Here is a 15,506-nt window from a genome sequence, read left to right as displayed (position 1 = left end):
GAGGGGGTGAGGAGGAGGGGCGGTGTAAAGATTTTTCTCATGCCCTGGGAGCCTCCTGTGGCAGTGCGGTTGGGAGGCCTGTGCAGAAATGGGCCACCAGGGCGAGAAACTGGCCCAGCCTAGGGTCCCTTCCTCAGCAAAGTCCTTCCTGCCACCCCTGGGACCTCACAGTGGAAAGAGACCCAACAGGCTGCTCCTTCCTGGTTATCCCCCTACCCCTAGCTGTCCCTCAGTTCCTCATCCATAAAGTAGGGTGACAAGAACCTCTTTCAAATGGTGGCCAGGAGGATTTACAGAAATAGGGAATAAGGAATCACCTGGGATGTTCTGAGCACACGGCAAAGTTTGGAAATTTTAAACATATGCACAGTGACCCTCCCTGAGCTCAGGATGGCTTGACGCCTCCTACAGCTCTGCACCTGGACACCTGAAACAAGTCCTCAGTCACCTCAGTGCAGATGAGGGCCAAGGTTACCTGGGAAGACTATGGGACCACACCTGCTCTGCCCTGTCCTATGTATGTGGCCTTGAGCAAGTGACCAGCCTCTTGGAGCCTTACTTCTCAATTGTGAAATGGGATTACTTTCCCACTGGATGGTTGAGGGGCTTCATAAAGATAATATGCCTGAAGTGCTCTGTACAGTGTGCCTGGGAAAAGTTCTTAAAACGTGCATCGTGGTGATGGTGATGGTGATGCTGTTGCTGCTGGAGGTGCTGATGGTGGTGGTGCAGGTGAGAAAGGAGCTAGACGGCAAGGATGTCAGGACCCATCTTCTCTCTCAGCTCTTCTTCATCGCCTCGCCTTATCTCTTTCCCTACCTTTCTCTCCCCTCCCCCTTCTTCCTCATCCTCTTACCTCCTCCTCCTCCTACCTGTTCTGTCTCCCCTCATCCTCCCTCCCTCCCTCTCCTTTCCTTCTTCCTCCTTCCTCCTTCTCCTTTCCTCTCCCACAAAAAGCCTGGCAGGAAGGCTGTGTCCTGGACTCAGTGCCTCTGTAATGAGTCCTGGGATGGGGGCAAAGGGCTCTTCTCTGGCTCACCCATTTTCTATTCAGCCTCTCCCCTCCCTGGAGAGTGGGGAGCCTTGGGGTCACCCCTCACCTCACATGGCCCCTCAGTGGTCCTGCCCCTTTGCTGCAGCCCTGGTCCTCCGGGGAGAGCGGACAGTGCCGCTGTCCTGGAACCCCAGCCATAGTGGTTCAGCCCCGAGATTCTGCAATGGTGTACAGCTCAATTATTCTCATACTTGCCTTTGCCTGGGCGGGTGCCCCTTCTCCGTGTGTGAGGACTTCACACCTGCGCCCTTATCAGAGGTCCTCCAACGCCCACCCACCTCCTGCCTCACCTTTGGTCCCTCTCCAGCAGCACATCTGAACCCCCAGCCCCCAGGCGTGGGAGGAAACCCAGACCCGTAGGCCCAGGCAGGCTGACCCAGGAGGACTGGGCAGGCCTGGGCCCCTTGCCGCAGCCAGAAGGCTGCTGTCTGTACCTACAGGACAGACAAAGGAAGCATTTGCCACACCAGCATCTGTGGCCCTGTGACGGGGGTCAGCATTCGGCTCATGACAAGGGTCAGGGATCATTCCACGCCAAGGATCCAGGCTGCTTGTGACAATGATCAGAGTTTAAATTGTGCCTGGGGTCAGGTTCAGACATGACAAGGGGCAGGAATGTCTGCTCTGGCTGTCATCTGTGTTGGTGCGTCCCCTGGCCGCCCTGGAGGTGCTTCTCCCTGCCCCAGGCTGCCCCGTGATGCCCTGGGTGTCCAGGTCAGAACAGCTGGAACCTGTTGCCGCAGGGGGTGGTGAGAGTAGGGCTGAGCACAGAGACAGCCAGGCCCCATGCCTACTCCTCCGACCTACCCGCTCCCTGCCTCAACCTCTCTCCTCTCTGCCCCTGCCCTCCACCCAGGCCGCAACGTGAGCCGCAGCTGCACCGACGAGGGCTGGATGCCCCTGGAGCCTGGTCCCTACCCCGTTGCCTGTGGCTTGGATGACAACGCATCGAGTTTGGACGAGGTGGGCCTCAGTGCACCGCCCCACACACACGCTAGAGTACCTGGGCCTGCTAGCTCCTTCCACTCTCTCCCACCAAGGGGGCACAGTTGCCTTCCATGTCGGAGCCAGGACTCCCAGGGTCTGCCCTCCTCAAGCCTCCTCCCTCTCCAGGCCCACATTCCCAGGGGCGCATCCCCTGGCTCCCCTGACAGGGTCCAGGAGGGGGCTTCCAGGAGGATGACTCACAGCATCCAAGCAGAAGCAGCACCCCCAGGCCAGGCCACCCCACTCCCTCGTGGGAGCCTTGATCCAGCCCTGGCAGGGCAGACAGAGCCCATCCCACCTGTCACATGCAGAAGAGAAACTGAGGTGCGGATCCTGGAAGGAACCAGCCTCAGATACCCAGGAGCCAATCAGGGGCAGGGACAGGGACAGGACCATTGTCCTCAGTCCCAGGATGGGGATCTGCCCTGGAGCAGGTGAAGCATAGGTGGTCTCTGTAAGGATGTGGGGCCAGGAGCCAGGGAAGGATATTGATGGGGAGGCTGGAGTATAACTGAAGTCCCGAGCTAGGAGCCCCTCGCTGCTTTGGTGGGTGAATGTAGTCTGTTTGTGATGACCTCTGTCCCACCCCCAAAGCCCTTCACAGACAAGGCTTTCACTCCTCCCAAGAGGGCAGCAATTTCCTCAGAGGCCTTAAAAGCCCACCAGATCCTCGGGCAGGATCCTTCTTGACCACTGGCCTCTGTTCCAGCAGGGTGTGGAAGGTGGGGAGGAAGGAGGGGCTGCCCAGTGACCATGGCTCTGCGTGTGTGTCCATGGGGAGGGACCAGCAGGAAGCCCTTGGTGTCCATCTTTGTCCCTCCTCCCCAGAAAGGCCAGATTGCCCTCCTCCTGCTAAATCCAGCCTCTGAGAGTCCCAAGTGGGAAATTACCCTCCCCCTAGCGTCTTCTTTACCATTGTCCATTCCTCTCCACTTGGCGAGAGGGCCTCATGTTGGGGGTCTGAAGGGCAAGCAGTCTTGTGCTTGAGGATGCCAAGCCCAGAGCTGGCCCAAAAGGGCTGTTGGACACGTGACTGAAGAATGAATGGATGGACCAATGGGTCATGTGAGGTCTTCGCTCCTTCCCCCACTGACATTTCCCTTGTGAAGGAGCAGAGAAAGGGCATTCAACCCCCGCCCCACCCTGGGAAGCAGTCCTGTCTCATCTGTGGAAACCAGGGAGGAAGGGGCTCTGGGAACTGGAAGGGGCCACTCAGCTACTCCTGGGAGCCCTGGGCCTCAGCCTCCTCATCTGCCAAGGCAGGGATGGGAGGCAGGATGTATAGGGCACCCCGCCTCTGCCAACACCCCCTAGGTGAGTCCCCCCACCCTCGCCCAAGATCCTCACCCACCTCCCTCTAGCAGCAGCAGACAATGTTCTACAGTTCTGTGAAGACTGGCTACACCGTCGGCTACAGCCTGTCCCTCGCCACTCTCCTGGTCGCCACTGCCATCCTGAGCCTGTTCAGGTGAGGACCAGCTCCTGCAACAGGTCTCAAAGCAAACCAGCCAGGTCACTCCTCACCCAGGCATGCTCTGCCCCCACCACTGTCAGCTCCCAGGCAGCACACAGTCCTGCCCCAGCGCCCCCGCCAGGCCAGCCTCCCCTAGAGACAGCAGGGTGCTCGAAGTGTTCACCTGTGTCGGCCTCATCCCTCACAGGATGCCCTGTACCCGGGGATAGGGCACCAGAGGGCGGGGCCTGTGCCCTGGAATGAGGCACCTGCAAGCCAGGCTGCACACATGGGTAGGAGACCTGGGGACAGGGCCCCACTTCGGAGTGGGGTCTGCATTCAGAGGCTACAAGCCCTACCCTTCCTCAGAGCACCGGACGTGTTGGTTGGGGTGGGGGTCTGAGGCCCCTTCGGCCTCGCAGATCTGGCCACCTCCCACAGGAAGCTCCACTGCACACGGAACTACATCCACATGCATCTCTTCATATCCTTCATCCTGAGGGCCACCGCTGTCTTCATCAAAGACTTGGCCCTCTTCGACAGCGGGGAGTCGGACCACTGCTCCAAGGGCTCGGTGAGGACCCGCCCAGGCCCACCTCCCTGGCCCACCTCTGCCATCTCTCACCTGAATCTCCTCTTCTCCCTCTCCTCCCTCCTGTCTCCCCTTTTCTCTCTCTCTCTCTCCAAGGATGGCCCCCCTCCGACCCTGCCTGCCAGCTCCTTGGATCCCACATCCCTCCCAGCAGTAGGAGATGGTGCTTGGCCATCTGGGAGTTCACACACTTACTCCTGCCAATGAAAAACACCTCTCCTGGGTGCAAAGTGGTATACTTCGTGCCAGAGCCCACAGCCCCCTTCCCGCCTCTGCTGCTAACTTCCTATGTGACCTTAGGGAAATCCCTTCCTCAGTTTCCCCATCGCGCAAGGACATTCAAGCTTCCTTCCATGCCTCCTCTCTGCCATCTGCATACCCATGGCTCTGCTCACCGTGCCCCCCTTCCTACTCCCCCCGTTGCCTTCTGGAGCCAGTCCAAACCCACACAGCCCTCCTCTTCTTCTATTCTTCCCCTGCCCTCAGTCACTCTGGACCTTCCTAGGCAAGAGAGGTTAAGAGAGCATTTAAGGAATTCATCGCCCATCACTAAGGGCTCCATCTCCAGGTGATTCTGTGCTCAGGGCCCCCTCCCTGAGTGCCCCCTGAGCTGAGACAGAGAGCTCAAGACCAGCCCTGGCTCCCATTCGTCCCTTGTGGTCAGTGACTTTTTGCCTCATGAGTGACCTCAGAGGCAGTGCATTATTTCAGGGGTCAGAAGTACCTTCTCCCCAGAGAGTGAAATTGAAAGTGAATCTCCCCAGGGAGTTCCCTGGCTGTCCAGTGGTTAGGACTCCACGTTCTCACTGCCAAGGCGCCGGGTTTGATCCCTGACCTGGGAACTGAGATCCCAGAAGCCGCGAGGTGTGGCCAAAAAAAAAAAAAAAAAAAAGTGACTTTCTCCAGAGAGTGATGGTGGTATCTCAGGCATCTCGACAAGGGGGAGGGAACAGCCAGGGGAGCCACCCTGGCCACTCCCAGAGCGCCTCAGATGATCCCGCCTGGGAGTAGGGCTCAGACCTGTGAGGTGTGAGCCCCGGAGGCTGGGGAGCAGCCTGAAGCCTCCAGAGCACTTGTTGAGGATAATCGTGGAAATGAGCTTCCCGATTCATTAGCAGCTCTGTGAAGCTTTTCTAAGGCAAGCAGAAGCACAGATAATTGTCCTGTTAAAGAGCTGAGTTATTCTTGCTGTAAAGCAGATGAGGGAAGGTAAGGGAAACAGACTGCCTGTAACAGGAGGGACTGAAGTAAGACCTGAGGAAGGACTTTCCAACCATCAGGAGAGGAGGGTAGGCTGCTCTCTGAGGGTGCCTCAAAGCCGAGGGCACAGGAGGAAAGGGTGGGAACCTGTGTTCTGGGTACAAGGAGGAGTGAAAGCAGAGGGGCTTCCTGGAGGAGGGTGGCTTTAAGCTCTGGCTTACAGGTATCTGGGCTCAATCTGAAACGGCAGATAGTTTCTGGGAGAGGACAGATGGCCCAGAAGACCTTCTAATCATGCGAGCTGGGCCGCCCAGAGCCCCTGATTGCCCTGCCCAGGGGTCTCCCTAACTCTTCCATTGTCCTCACCTGCCTGGGGAACCCCTTCTTCCTCTAGCTCCTCTGGGCCCCAGGAGGAATGACCATCCCTCCACTCTCCTCTTTTTCCTAACTTCTACTTCACCATCCTCTTCCCTCTTCTCCGTCCCCATCTTTCCCCCAACAATTCCATCTAAACCCCACTCCACAGTCCACAGCCCATATCCCTACACTTTCAAGGGATTCTTGCTAATGCAAGCAAGAATTCTCCCTCATACGTCTTCCAGCTACCTTCAATCGTAACAGGAATAAGATAAATGAGTAGCGGAGATGGTAAGTGGATGGGTTGGTAGCTGGATGACTGATTAAATAGTGTGTGGATGACTAAGTGGAAGGATAGATGGATAAAGTAAGAAAAATTGGATAGATCATGGATGGGGGTATATTGGTGGGTGGATGGATGAGCAGATTGATGGACAAGTGGATAAATGAATGGATGGATAGATGTCTAGGTGTGTGCGTTGGTAATGGATGTCTAGTATGTGGATAGTAGATGAATGGAGAGATAGACAGGTGAGTCTGTGGATGGACTGATAGATGGAAGATGATGGATGCAGATAGATAGTTAGTGGTTGGATGCATGGATGGTAGATGGATAGATGGGTGAGTTGGCAGTGGATGTCTGGTGGGTGGGTGGGTAAGTAAATGGATAAATAGATAGGTGGGTAGGTGGATGGTTGGATGGGTAGGTGGGTGGATAGATATATAGATGGGAAGATGAATAGATGATAAATTGATGGGTGGATAATTAAAATTGCAAGCTTATTCCAAAGCATTAGATGATCTAAAATTAGGGATAATGGGAAAACCACTGAGTATATTTCTAAGGGAATAATACAAAAATAACTAAGAGAGTAAGTTGGCTGTACTGCAATCCTGTTTGTCACCCCAGACAGAGATGTGGGCAGGCAGGGACCCCTGCTAGCTCCACTGGGCCCCCCTCTTCTCCTCCCTCTGCAGGTGGGCTGTAAGGCAGCCGTGGTGTTATTCCAGTACTGTGTCATGGCCAACTTCTTCTGGCTGCTGGTGGAGGGCCTCTACCTGCACACCCTGCTCGCTGTCTCCTTCTTCTCCGAGAGGAAGTACTTCTGGGGGTACATATTCATCGGCTGGGGTATGGTACCAGGGAGGGCTGCCAGGCTGGGAACAAGGGGGCAAAGCCTGGGGAGCTCATTAGGGGGTGGGTACCAACCCAGCCTGCTGCCTTAGGTCTTGCTGGGCTGCAGATCCTGCCTGCAAGGCACTTGGCCATGGGTTGATAAAAGTCCTCCAATTGTCTGACCCCTGGGCAGGTGCCTTCTGGCTGCAGCTGCACCTCGAGCTGACCTGTGGAACAGACAGGTTCTCTGAGCATCCTTACATTTCCCTTCCAGTCCTTGAAACACACAGGGCCGCTGCTAATCTATACAGTGCCTCTGCCAAAATGAGAAAACGAGTCCCCTTTAGGCAGACACAGTCCCTCAGACATAGAGCTTCACCCCCTCAGTGAGGCATCTTTGCGCACTGAGCTACCTATATATGCCACCATAGGTGGCCACGTTGGAAGCCCACCCTTTTCTCTCCCTGCCTCTTCCTGGTTCTTCCTCCTTGATCTCCCCCTCTTCCTGCCACACCCTCTCCTCTTTCTCTCTCCTTTGGCCCTGACAGGGGTGCCCAGCACATTCACCATGGTGTGGACCATCATCAGGATCCATTTTGAGGATTACGGGTGAGCTGTCACCCCACCCCCTCCTCCTGGCTGCTGTCACTCGGGGCAGATCTCCCGGGTGGGATGAGGGGGACCAGGGAGTAACAGACTCTGGGCCAGTGGTCTCTAAAGGGTTTGGGGGCAGAGCCGGGGACAACAGGAGGACTGCTGACTCTCTCTGGCCGAGGACAATCTGTCTCATTCTCCCCCACCATACCCTGCCCAGATGCTGGGATACCATCATCTCCTCACTGTGGTGGATCATAAAGGCCCCCATCCTCGCCTCCATCTTGGTAAGGCGTCCTCCCACCCCTTAGGAATGGGGAGACTGAGGCCCAGAGTGGGTGGACAACTGACCAAGGTCCCACAGGAAATTCGTGTCTAGGTCAGAACTGAACCCTAGGCTTCCCAGTGCCTAATGCAGGACTGTCCCCATCCCTTTCCCCACCAGTTCTTCCTCTAGAGTAGAGAAAGCAGATAGGGAGGCCCAGCCCTTAGGGATGTACGGGAGAGTTCCTGGATGACTTTCCCAAAGCGGGAAGAGCTAGGGGAGAGGTAAGATGGATGGATAGCTGGGCCCTGGGGAAGATGACAGGCCATCAGCCCAGGGGGCTGGACACCCTGCCTCCCCTCTCTGACCGCCCGACCTTGGTCCCCACCCACCAGGTGAACTTCATCCTCTTTATTCGCATCATCAGAATCCTGGTTCACAAACTGCGGGCCCCAGATGTCGGGAAGAGTGACAGCAGCCCATACTCGTGAGTATGGGCCCAGGGCCCCGGCTCTCCCGGTATCCCCAGCCCCAGTCCACAAATCATCCCACGTCCCCTGGAAGCCCCCCTCCAGAGTCATGAAAAAGCCACCCTGCTCTTGCCCACCTCTGCCCCCGTGGCCTGGCTCAGTGCACGAGTGTCCCCTGCCCAGTCCCACCCTCACCAGGCCCATGAGTCCCAGGTCTGCTTCTCCTGCATGACTTACCTAGCAGGTGATCGGCCCCGCTGTGTATCTGCTGTCAAGCCAGGGAGCTCAAGAACACAGTAGATAACCCGTGTCCTGTTCACACCGCGTGCCCAGTCCCTGGCATGGGCCTGGCACAGAAAAGGGGCACAGTAGATGCATGCCCTGGGGGAGCCCCCAGTCTACCAAGGAAATGGCCATATTCGGGACTCAGTCCTCCCTGAGAGTAATAACTGCATCCGCAGGTTACATGCCAGGTGTGTGCAACGGGGTTTCCAAGCATCATCTCATTTCGTCTGTACAGTCTCCTCTAAATTGTCCCCATTTCACAGATGAGGAAACTGACACATACTCCCTCCTCCTCTAGGGTTTGGGAGCACATTGTCTTGGCAGGGGGAGGGCACGGTGTCTGTGGGACAGGGGTCATATCCTTGCTTGGAAAGGTGTGAGGGCTCTTCCTGTGCTTGGGGGGCCTGGAGAACAGGCAGGCTTTCATGAGAACAACAAGGCTGGAAGATAGAACTACAGAAACATGAATGGGGTGGCTGTGGGAGGGTGAGTCGGTCTGTGTGCCCACAGATGGGAACAGGAGATTGATTATCAGCACTGCACAGACAAGACAAACCTGGGGTGTCCCACAAGGGCCTTCCAGTCCTGTGATCCAGAATGTTCTCCTGGGCCTGGCTTCTCTCTGGGGAATCTGTGCTGTGGTTCTATGATTCCTGGCTAGAATGTCACGAGCTGCTGGATTTAGGATTCTATTCTGGAATCCTGTGATTCTCTCTGATGAGACTAAGACTCCCGTTCCTGGTGTGACAGCACTTCCTCCCTCGGGGTGTGGAGGTGGAGCTTCCCTTCCAGTTTGAGAAAGGAAGGCCCTGCAGGGGTCTGCAGTCTGCCAGGGGTAGCACATCAGGCCTGTGCCCCCTGCTCCTCTACTTTCCCTGTGGGGCCTTGTTTTCCCCAACACACAACGGCTCAAAAGGGCTTGAATCTGAGGCAAAGAGAGCCGGTCATCACCAGGCCCACGTGGGTGAGGTGGAAACTGAACAGCTGTCGGCAGGCAGAAGGGGTGGGGGGGGGTAAGAGATGGAGCTCCCCGCGGAGGGACTGTCAGCTCCCACTCTCTACCTCCCCACAAGCCTCCAATTTAAAGAAAGCCTCCATCTGTCAGCCTCAGGCGCGTGGGATAGGTTTGCAGTCAAGGAGCGGTGGGCAGTGCTCGGGACATTGGCGTGGCTGGGAACCAGGTCCAGGAAGGAGTGGGAGGGCCAAGGCCAGCTCCTCTGCCCCCAGTTTGCTGTGGGTCCTCAGGCCCAGGGTTATAGGCCTACCTGGACTGATTGCCAAGGCAGGAGAGACAGAGGCAGAGACACACTCACCCCTCAGACCTCTCCCAGCCAGGGAACTGTGGGTTCACACTGCCTGGACCAGCTCTGAGGTCAAGTGGCTGGGAGGCCTGAACCAGGATGAGCTCTGCTCCATGGGAAAGGGGCAAGTCATTTAGAGTGACTGTGGACCCTGCCGAGCACACATGGCCGGTGAAGGGGGAGCTGGTCCTCCAGAGAATTCTGGGGGTGCGTGTATTGGTGTGGGGAGCGGCAGGGGGTGGGGGGGCGGAAAGGGGTGTAATCCCAGAAAAGGTGGCAACTCCTGGGGAAGTAGATACAGCAAAGAAGCCAAAGACAGGGCTTTACTAGTTGACCCTGAGTCATCCTTTGTGACCAGGCACAAACTTGAGCACCCATCATCCTCCCAAGTGGCCTTGGGCATCTGTGGTCAGCAACCCAATTACAAAAACTTCCTTCCCAAACGCCCTCATCTCCAGGAGAGTATTGGTCTCTCATAAATGCACTGTATTCCATAGCACCCAAAGCGCTTCCAAGTTTACAGTGGGCCCCACTTCTATTACTTGACCATGTTGAGCATACACTTGCCCCATTGTACAGATTGGAGAAACTGAGACCAGGGGAAGGGAAACCAGGATCTCCTGTTGCTCAAGAAACTATCAGAGCCTGAAATACGACTATTACACGTAATCCTTGGGATTCAGCCCTGGCCCTCCTTTATACTCTCTCCTCCAGAAAGTGAAAATAGAGGGGTTTCTCTCTCCTTGCAAGCTACATTTGCTAGGATTCTTTATCCACTGACTTCTAGTTAAATTTGACCAGTGGGAGGCTCTGGAAGGGTATTAGATAGGACAAAGGGGAGGGAAGCTACAGACTTTCTCTCATGGCTCCAGCATGGACTCTGGCATGGTCTCTGGCATTGACTATATCTCTTTGTGGCTCAAGCTCATTCAAGAAGCCCTTCTCAACATGTTTCTATCTCATTCAAGGGACTCCTCCCATGTTGATTTTAGCACTTACTTAGTAAGGCCTCTACCATCAGGATCCCAACCCTTTCCAGGTAGCCCTGTCCTTGGGTTCTGGTAAAGCCACCTCTTCCCTTTGTCCCTCCTTCACTGGAGGTGGAAGTCCAAGGGAGGAGGCCCAGGGGGCATGAGGTCATAGGCACTGCAGATATGGAACAGAAATAGTTGTGGACATAGGACTGATGGGAGCCAACAGTCTATCCTCACACATCCTGGTCGTTGTCCCCGTCTTCTGTGCCCCATGTGCCCACATGTGTGGACACCCATACCCACTGCCTGCCCCTCCCCTGCCCCCAGGAGGCTGGCCAAGTCCACCCTTCTGCTGATTCCCCTGTTTGGAGTGCACTACATCATGTTTGCCTTCTTCCCCGACAACTTTAAGGCTGAAGTGAAAATGGTCTTTGAGCTCGTCGTGGGGTCTTTCCAGGTATGAACTGTGGACTTAAGGCTGCGTTCTTCTCTGGGCTTTAAGGGAGGAAATTCACCTGGGGCCTTGGCCTCTTGCCGCTAGATTCCAATCTTTTCATTGCAGTAAGTATTTATTAAGCACCAACTGTATGTTTGGCCCTTTGTTTCACCAGGGGAGCACAGGGGTGGGGCAGGGTTTGGGGCTCCCAGGGTCTGTCTACCTCACCTCTCCCGCTCCCTTCCTCCCCAGGGTTTTGTGGTGGCCATCCTCTACTGCTTCCTCAATGGCGAGGTAAGCCCCTCTCAGACCTTGGGGGTCAAGGGACAGAACTCTGGTAGCCCCAAGGTCCAAAACCCCTGACGGGATATGTGCAGAGCAAAGAAGAGTCAAACCTTGCTACTCCAAGTGTGGTCCTCAGACTAGTAAATCAGGGATGGCACCTAGGACCTTGTTTAAAATGCTGATTTCTGGGCCCACCCCAGGCCTGCTGACTCTGAATTTGCTTTTAAGTTAGATTCCCCAAGAGGCTATGACTGTCTGGCTCACGCACCCTAGACGGAGTGCAGCCCAATCAGCAATGCAGGAGGCTTCATAGGGGCGGGCCTGACCACCCTCCCTTCTCCCAGGTGCAGGCAGAGCTGCGGCGGAAGTGGCGGCGCTGGCATCTGCAGGGCGTCTTGAGATGGGACCCCAAATACCAGCACCCGTCAGCAGGCAGCAGCGGGGCCACGTGCAGCACGCAGGTCTCCATGCTGACCCGCGTCAGCCCCGGCGCGCGCCGCTCCTCCAGCTTCCAGGCCGAAGTCTCCCTGGTCTGACCGCCAGGTGCCCAGGCGGGTGGGCGGCCCCTCCCGTCCGCACCGCCCCCCACCCCGCGCGGCACCAGGGGCAGAAGCCTGCCAGGCGAGGTCAGCCCCAGCCCTGAGCTCGGAGGCTGCCCGGGCACCCGCAGCTCACTGTCCGGAAGCCCCTGGAGAACGCTGCCCTTGCGCCTGCCTGGGGAGACGATGGGGGAGAGCTGGGAGCTCCTACCTAGAAGATGCGGGGTGGAGCTCAGTCTTCAGACACCGCCCCCAAAGGCCCCCTCCGCCCATTAAGGGCAAGAAATCTGCATACTCTCACCTGATTCCACCCCCTGGTAGATCTCACTACCCATCCGAGGAGGGCCACCGCCTATCCCCTGACAATGCATGTGGGAACGTGGTGTGATCTGAGGGGACAAAGGTCTTGCCCCGAAAGGTCACCTGCAACCGCCACCTCGACAGTGCCTGAAGTTCCACCATTGCTGTCAGTTTCCTTTGGGTTAAGCATCACCATTCAGGCATCTCTCCAAAGATGCGGTCCCCTCCCTCAGTGCCTCCTCATAGCTGCCAGCTCTTCAAGGTGAATGAGTTTTTCTGCCTCCGGCAGATGCGGTTGTAAACAAGGGGTTTTAGTTTGGGGAGGGCAGCTATCTTCATAGTCCCCGCTAAAGTGGAGTCATCCCTGGATGGCTGGAACAATTTCAGGAGCTTGCCACCAGCCCTACCAATCCTTATGGGCTGTGGGAGCTGCCCCTGGCTGCCTACCTATGTGCCAGCTATTAGGGCCGGGCTCAGAGATGTACACTCTTGGGCCCCTTAATCCTCAGAGCAACCCAGCAAGGCGGGCACTACTGTTCCTATTTCACAGTGAGCCTCACAGAGAGCAGGTACCTCATCTTGTCACACAGACAGGATTTGAACTCAGATCTCGCTGATGGGAAAGTGAAAGCACAGTCTCGTAACTGCTGCCTTTTATATATTGTAACAAGCTGGATCCTCTTGCTTATTTGTATCACCACTGATATTGTTATTACCACCATCCCCCAAACCCCATTCCCACCCCCACCCTCCCTGGCGTGTGGCTGAGGAGTCCTCCAGCCCATGTATCATCTGGACAAGAGCCTGGTGGTTGTCATGTCCTGTGTCCGCCCTGCACCCCTGTGGCCACACGGCTTCCTACTCACGCCCCAGCCAGAAGATCCCCTTGGGACTGCAAACAGGCTTGTGCAACAATAAACACTGGGTTGGATTCGCTTGGTTTTCCTGGTGGTTGGTGTTCCCATGTGGGCTAAAAAGGAGACCAGCTTCCAATTTGCGGCCATGCCCCCCACCCCCATTCCAAGGAGGGCTGGTCCAAGACATCACTGAAGCCAGGTGCCACGCCCCGCCCCGGCTTCCATGTGAGGAACACACAGTTCTAAGGGCTTTCATCTCACATCTTGTTGAGTGGTACCCTCTCTCCTCTGAGTGTGGTGAAGTTTTACCCCATCCTCGTAGTGTCCTCCCACCCCCTGAATCCAACCAAGAAGAGATAGTTCTATTCTTGGATCTGTACAAAACAGCTGACAGAGCTGCCCTCGGCCCCAAAAATGGTTACATGGGGGTACCTGCACCCAAGGAGCACATGGGGTGTGAGATGAGCATGTTGCCAAGAGATGGCAGATAGAGGACAGAGCAGATGTCACCAAAACAGAGACAATACGGCGAATAGAAAGGTTTAGACACAGAGGCTGCAGGGCGAAGAAGATGACGCTGGTCAGCAAGGAATGGATTCAAAGCCACTGCTCCAGCTGACCTCCCTGGCTTCCCCTTCCTGCAAACTTCCTGCCTGGACCTGGCCCATCCACCACCGTGCCTGAAATCCCACCATTAGTGAGTCATGTCTGGGGAGAAGCAGAGTTATCAGCCAGGAGGATAAAAAGTGAATAAAACAGAGAGAGACCCAAGACAGGGACAAAAAAGGGAGGACGGGAGTGGGGCCCCGCCTCGGAGGTAGCAGGAGGTGAAAAGCTCCCCAACCTCCCAACCCCTGGGAGTCGGGAGCATTCAGGAATGGGGAGAAGGTGAGACACTGTCCCTGGCCAGCAGAGGTCATGAGCAGACATCCCAGGCTGCCTATGGAGTGGGAGTGGAATAGGGGTGACCACGAGCAGAATTTCTCCGGCAGCCCCTCTTTCCTCCAGCTCCCCGGTCCCTCTCCTGCCTTTCCCGGCACAGACCAGACCAGCTCATCTCTACTGCCACCTGGTGGTGCCTCAAGGACATCACCAAGGTTGGCCTTAAGGACCCAAATACCTGAGTGCAGGCCCCTCCCCAGGAGGCCAGTTGACACAGAGGGCAGGCCTCTCTCCTCAGCTCCATTTCGGAACGAGGTACAAGAGAGAGGAAGTGGTGAGGACACAGGATTGATGACCCCAGGGACAGTTTGGGATTAAGGAGACCCAGGATCAAGGCCCCTGACCTTGTGGCAGTGATTCCCGTCCCGGACCCAGCTGTGACCCCAGGTGGAACCAGACCTCTGGTTGCCCACAGGCTAGGCCCTGCCCCTTGACCAAGGCTGACCCCAGACCCTGAGGGCAAAGCCCAGTTAACTCAGGTGGGCTCCCTCTGGGAAGACAAAGACAAGTAGCCCCTCACCATCCTGGCACAGATGGCCACCACGTGGATGAGTCCTGCCACTCCAGGGGACAGGCTGCCCAAGGAGGGTGACCAGTCTGCCAGTAGAATGGATAGGGAGCATCTTCCCAGGTGAGGGGTAGTCCCCTAGGACTAGGTAGTAGTCTCCAGATCCCAAGGGAGCATGAGAGATGCCAGGGACACCTGAATCGAGGTGAGCGGGTGCGGGGAGCCCTTTGCGGTAGGAATTCAGGGGGGACTTCTTAAATGAGGCCAAGGGGATGAGGGTGGGTTTGGGGCAGGCCACTCGGGCTGCTGAGAAGGGCCACAGGGACAGGCCAAGGAAAAGCTGCCAGTCCATCATCCAGGTGAGGGAGGACCTGGTTTGGGACATGCTGAGGCTAATGTCTGTGGGGCATCTGGGGAGAAGTCCCAAGGCTGTTGGAAACTGACCTAAGGCAACAGGGCCCAGGCAGGAGTTAGGGAGACCAGGGCAGCCCCCCGGGGGTTGGGGTGCAGGGAGTCTGTATCCTCAGGCACCTCCATCTGGTGGGCAAGGCCAGGTGGGGTGAAGAGTTGGTCTCAGTGCCTCAGTTCCCATCACTTGCCCAGGGCCTGTTTTAATGAGCAAGGCCCACCCCCCACCCCCATGTGGGAACAGCAACTGCTCTTATTTCTCCCGGGGGAGCGGGCCGGAGCCACAGCTGGCAGTCATTAAACACCCTGATTAGGCCAGGGATGGCCGAGATATTAATAGCCAGGACACAGCCTCCCAGAAAGAGGGACAGTAACCTCTGCAGGTCATGGGGATGAGGAGGATGGGTCCGGAGGCCATCCTGGCAAGGCCCCAGCCCCCATGCAGGGCAGATTATGTCCAGGGAGGAGGGAAGGGACTTGCCTGGGATCGCCAGCAAGTCACTGGTACAGCCCGGACTTGAACCCAGTTCTCACAGTCCCAGAACCCTGCCTCCTTGTATGAACTGTCATAGGTGACATTCA

At 56.6% G+C, this 15,506-nt stretch overlaps 1 protein-coding gene across 1 annotated transcript in view; it reads left to right on the top strand.

The window, feature by feature from the left end:
• Positions 1 to 13,072, top strand: part of VIPR1 (vasoactive intestinal peptide receptor 1) — a 32,262-nt gene extending 19,190 nt beyond the window's left edge. The window contains exons 4-13 of the mRNA XM_055079559.1: positions 1,911 to 2,017; positions 3,403 to 3,509; positions 3,936 to 4,068; positions 6,622 to 6,775; positions 7,309 to 7,369; positions 7,575 to 7,641; positions 8,015 to 8,106; positions 10,977 to 11,106; positions 11,338 to 11,379; positions 11,715 to 13,072. Of these exons, the coding sequence (XP_054935534.1) occupies positions 1,911 to 2,017; positions 3,403 to 3,509; positions 3,936 to 4,068; positions 6,622 to 6,775; positions 7,309 to 7,369; positions 7,575 to 7,641; positions 8,015 to 8,106; positions 10,977 to 11,106; positions 11,338 to 11,379; positions 11,715 to 11,906 (1,085 nt within the window). The 3' untranslated portion in view covers positions 11,907 to 13,072. The remainder of the gene's footprint in view (positions 1 to 1,910; positions 2,018 to 3,402; positions 3,510 to 3,935; positions 4,069 to 6,621; positions 6,776 to 7,308; positions 7,370 to 7,574; positions 7,642 to 8,014; positions 8,107 to 10,976; positions 11,107 to 11,337; positions 11,380 to 11,714) is intronic.
• Positions 13,073 to 15,506: the final 2,434 nt, after the last annotated feature.

Source organism: Physeter macrocephalus, chromosome 18 (assembly GCF_002837175.3).
Source record: "Physeter macrocephalus isolate SW-GA chromosome 18, ASM283717v5, whole genome shotgun sequence".
Taxonomy (NCBI): Eukaryota; Metazoa; Chordata; class Mammalia; order Artiodactyla; family Physeteridae; genus Physeter; species Physeter macrocephalus.
Note: the sequence above shows the minus strand (reverse complement) of the source record. Positions and strands in the feature narration are given on the sequence as shown.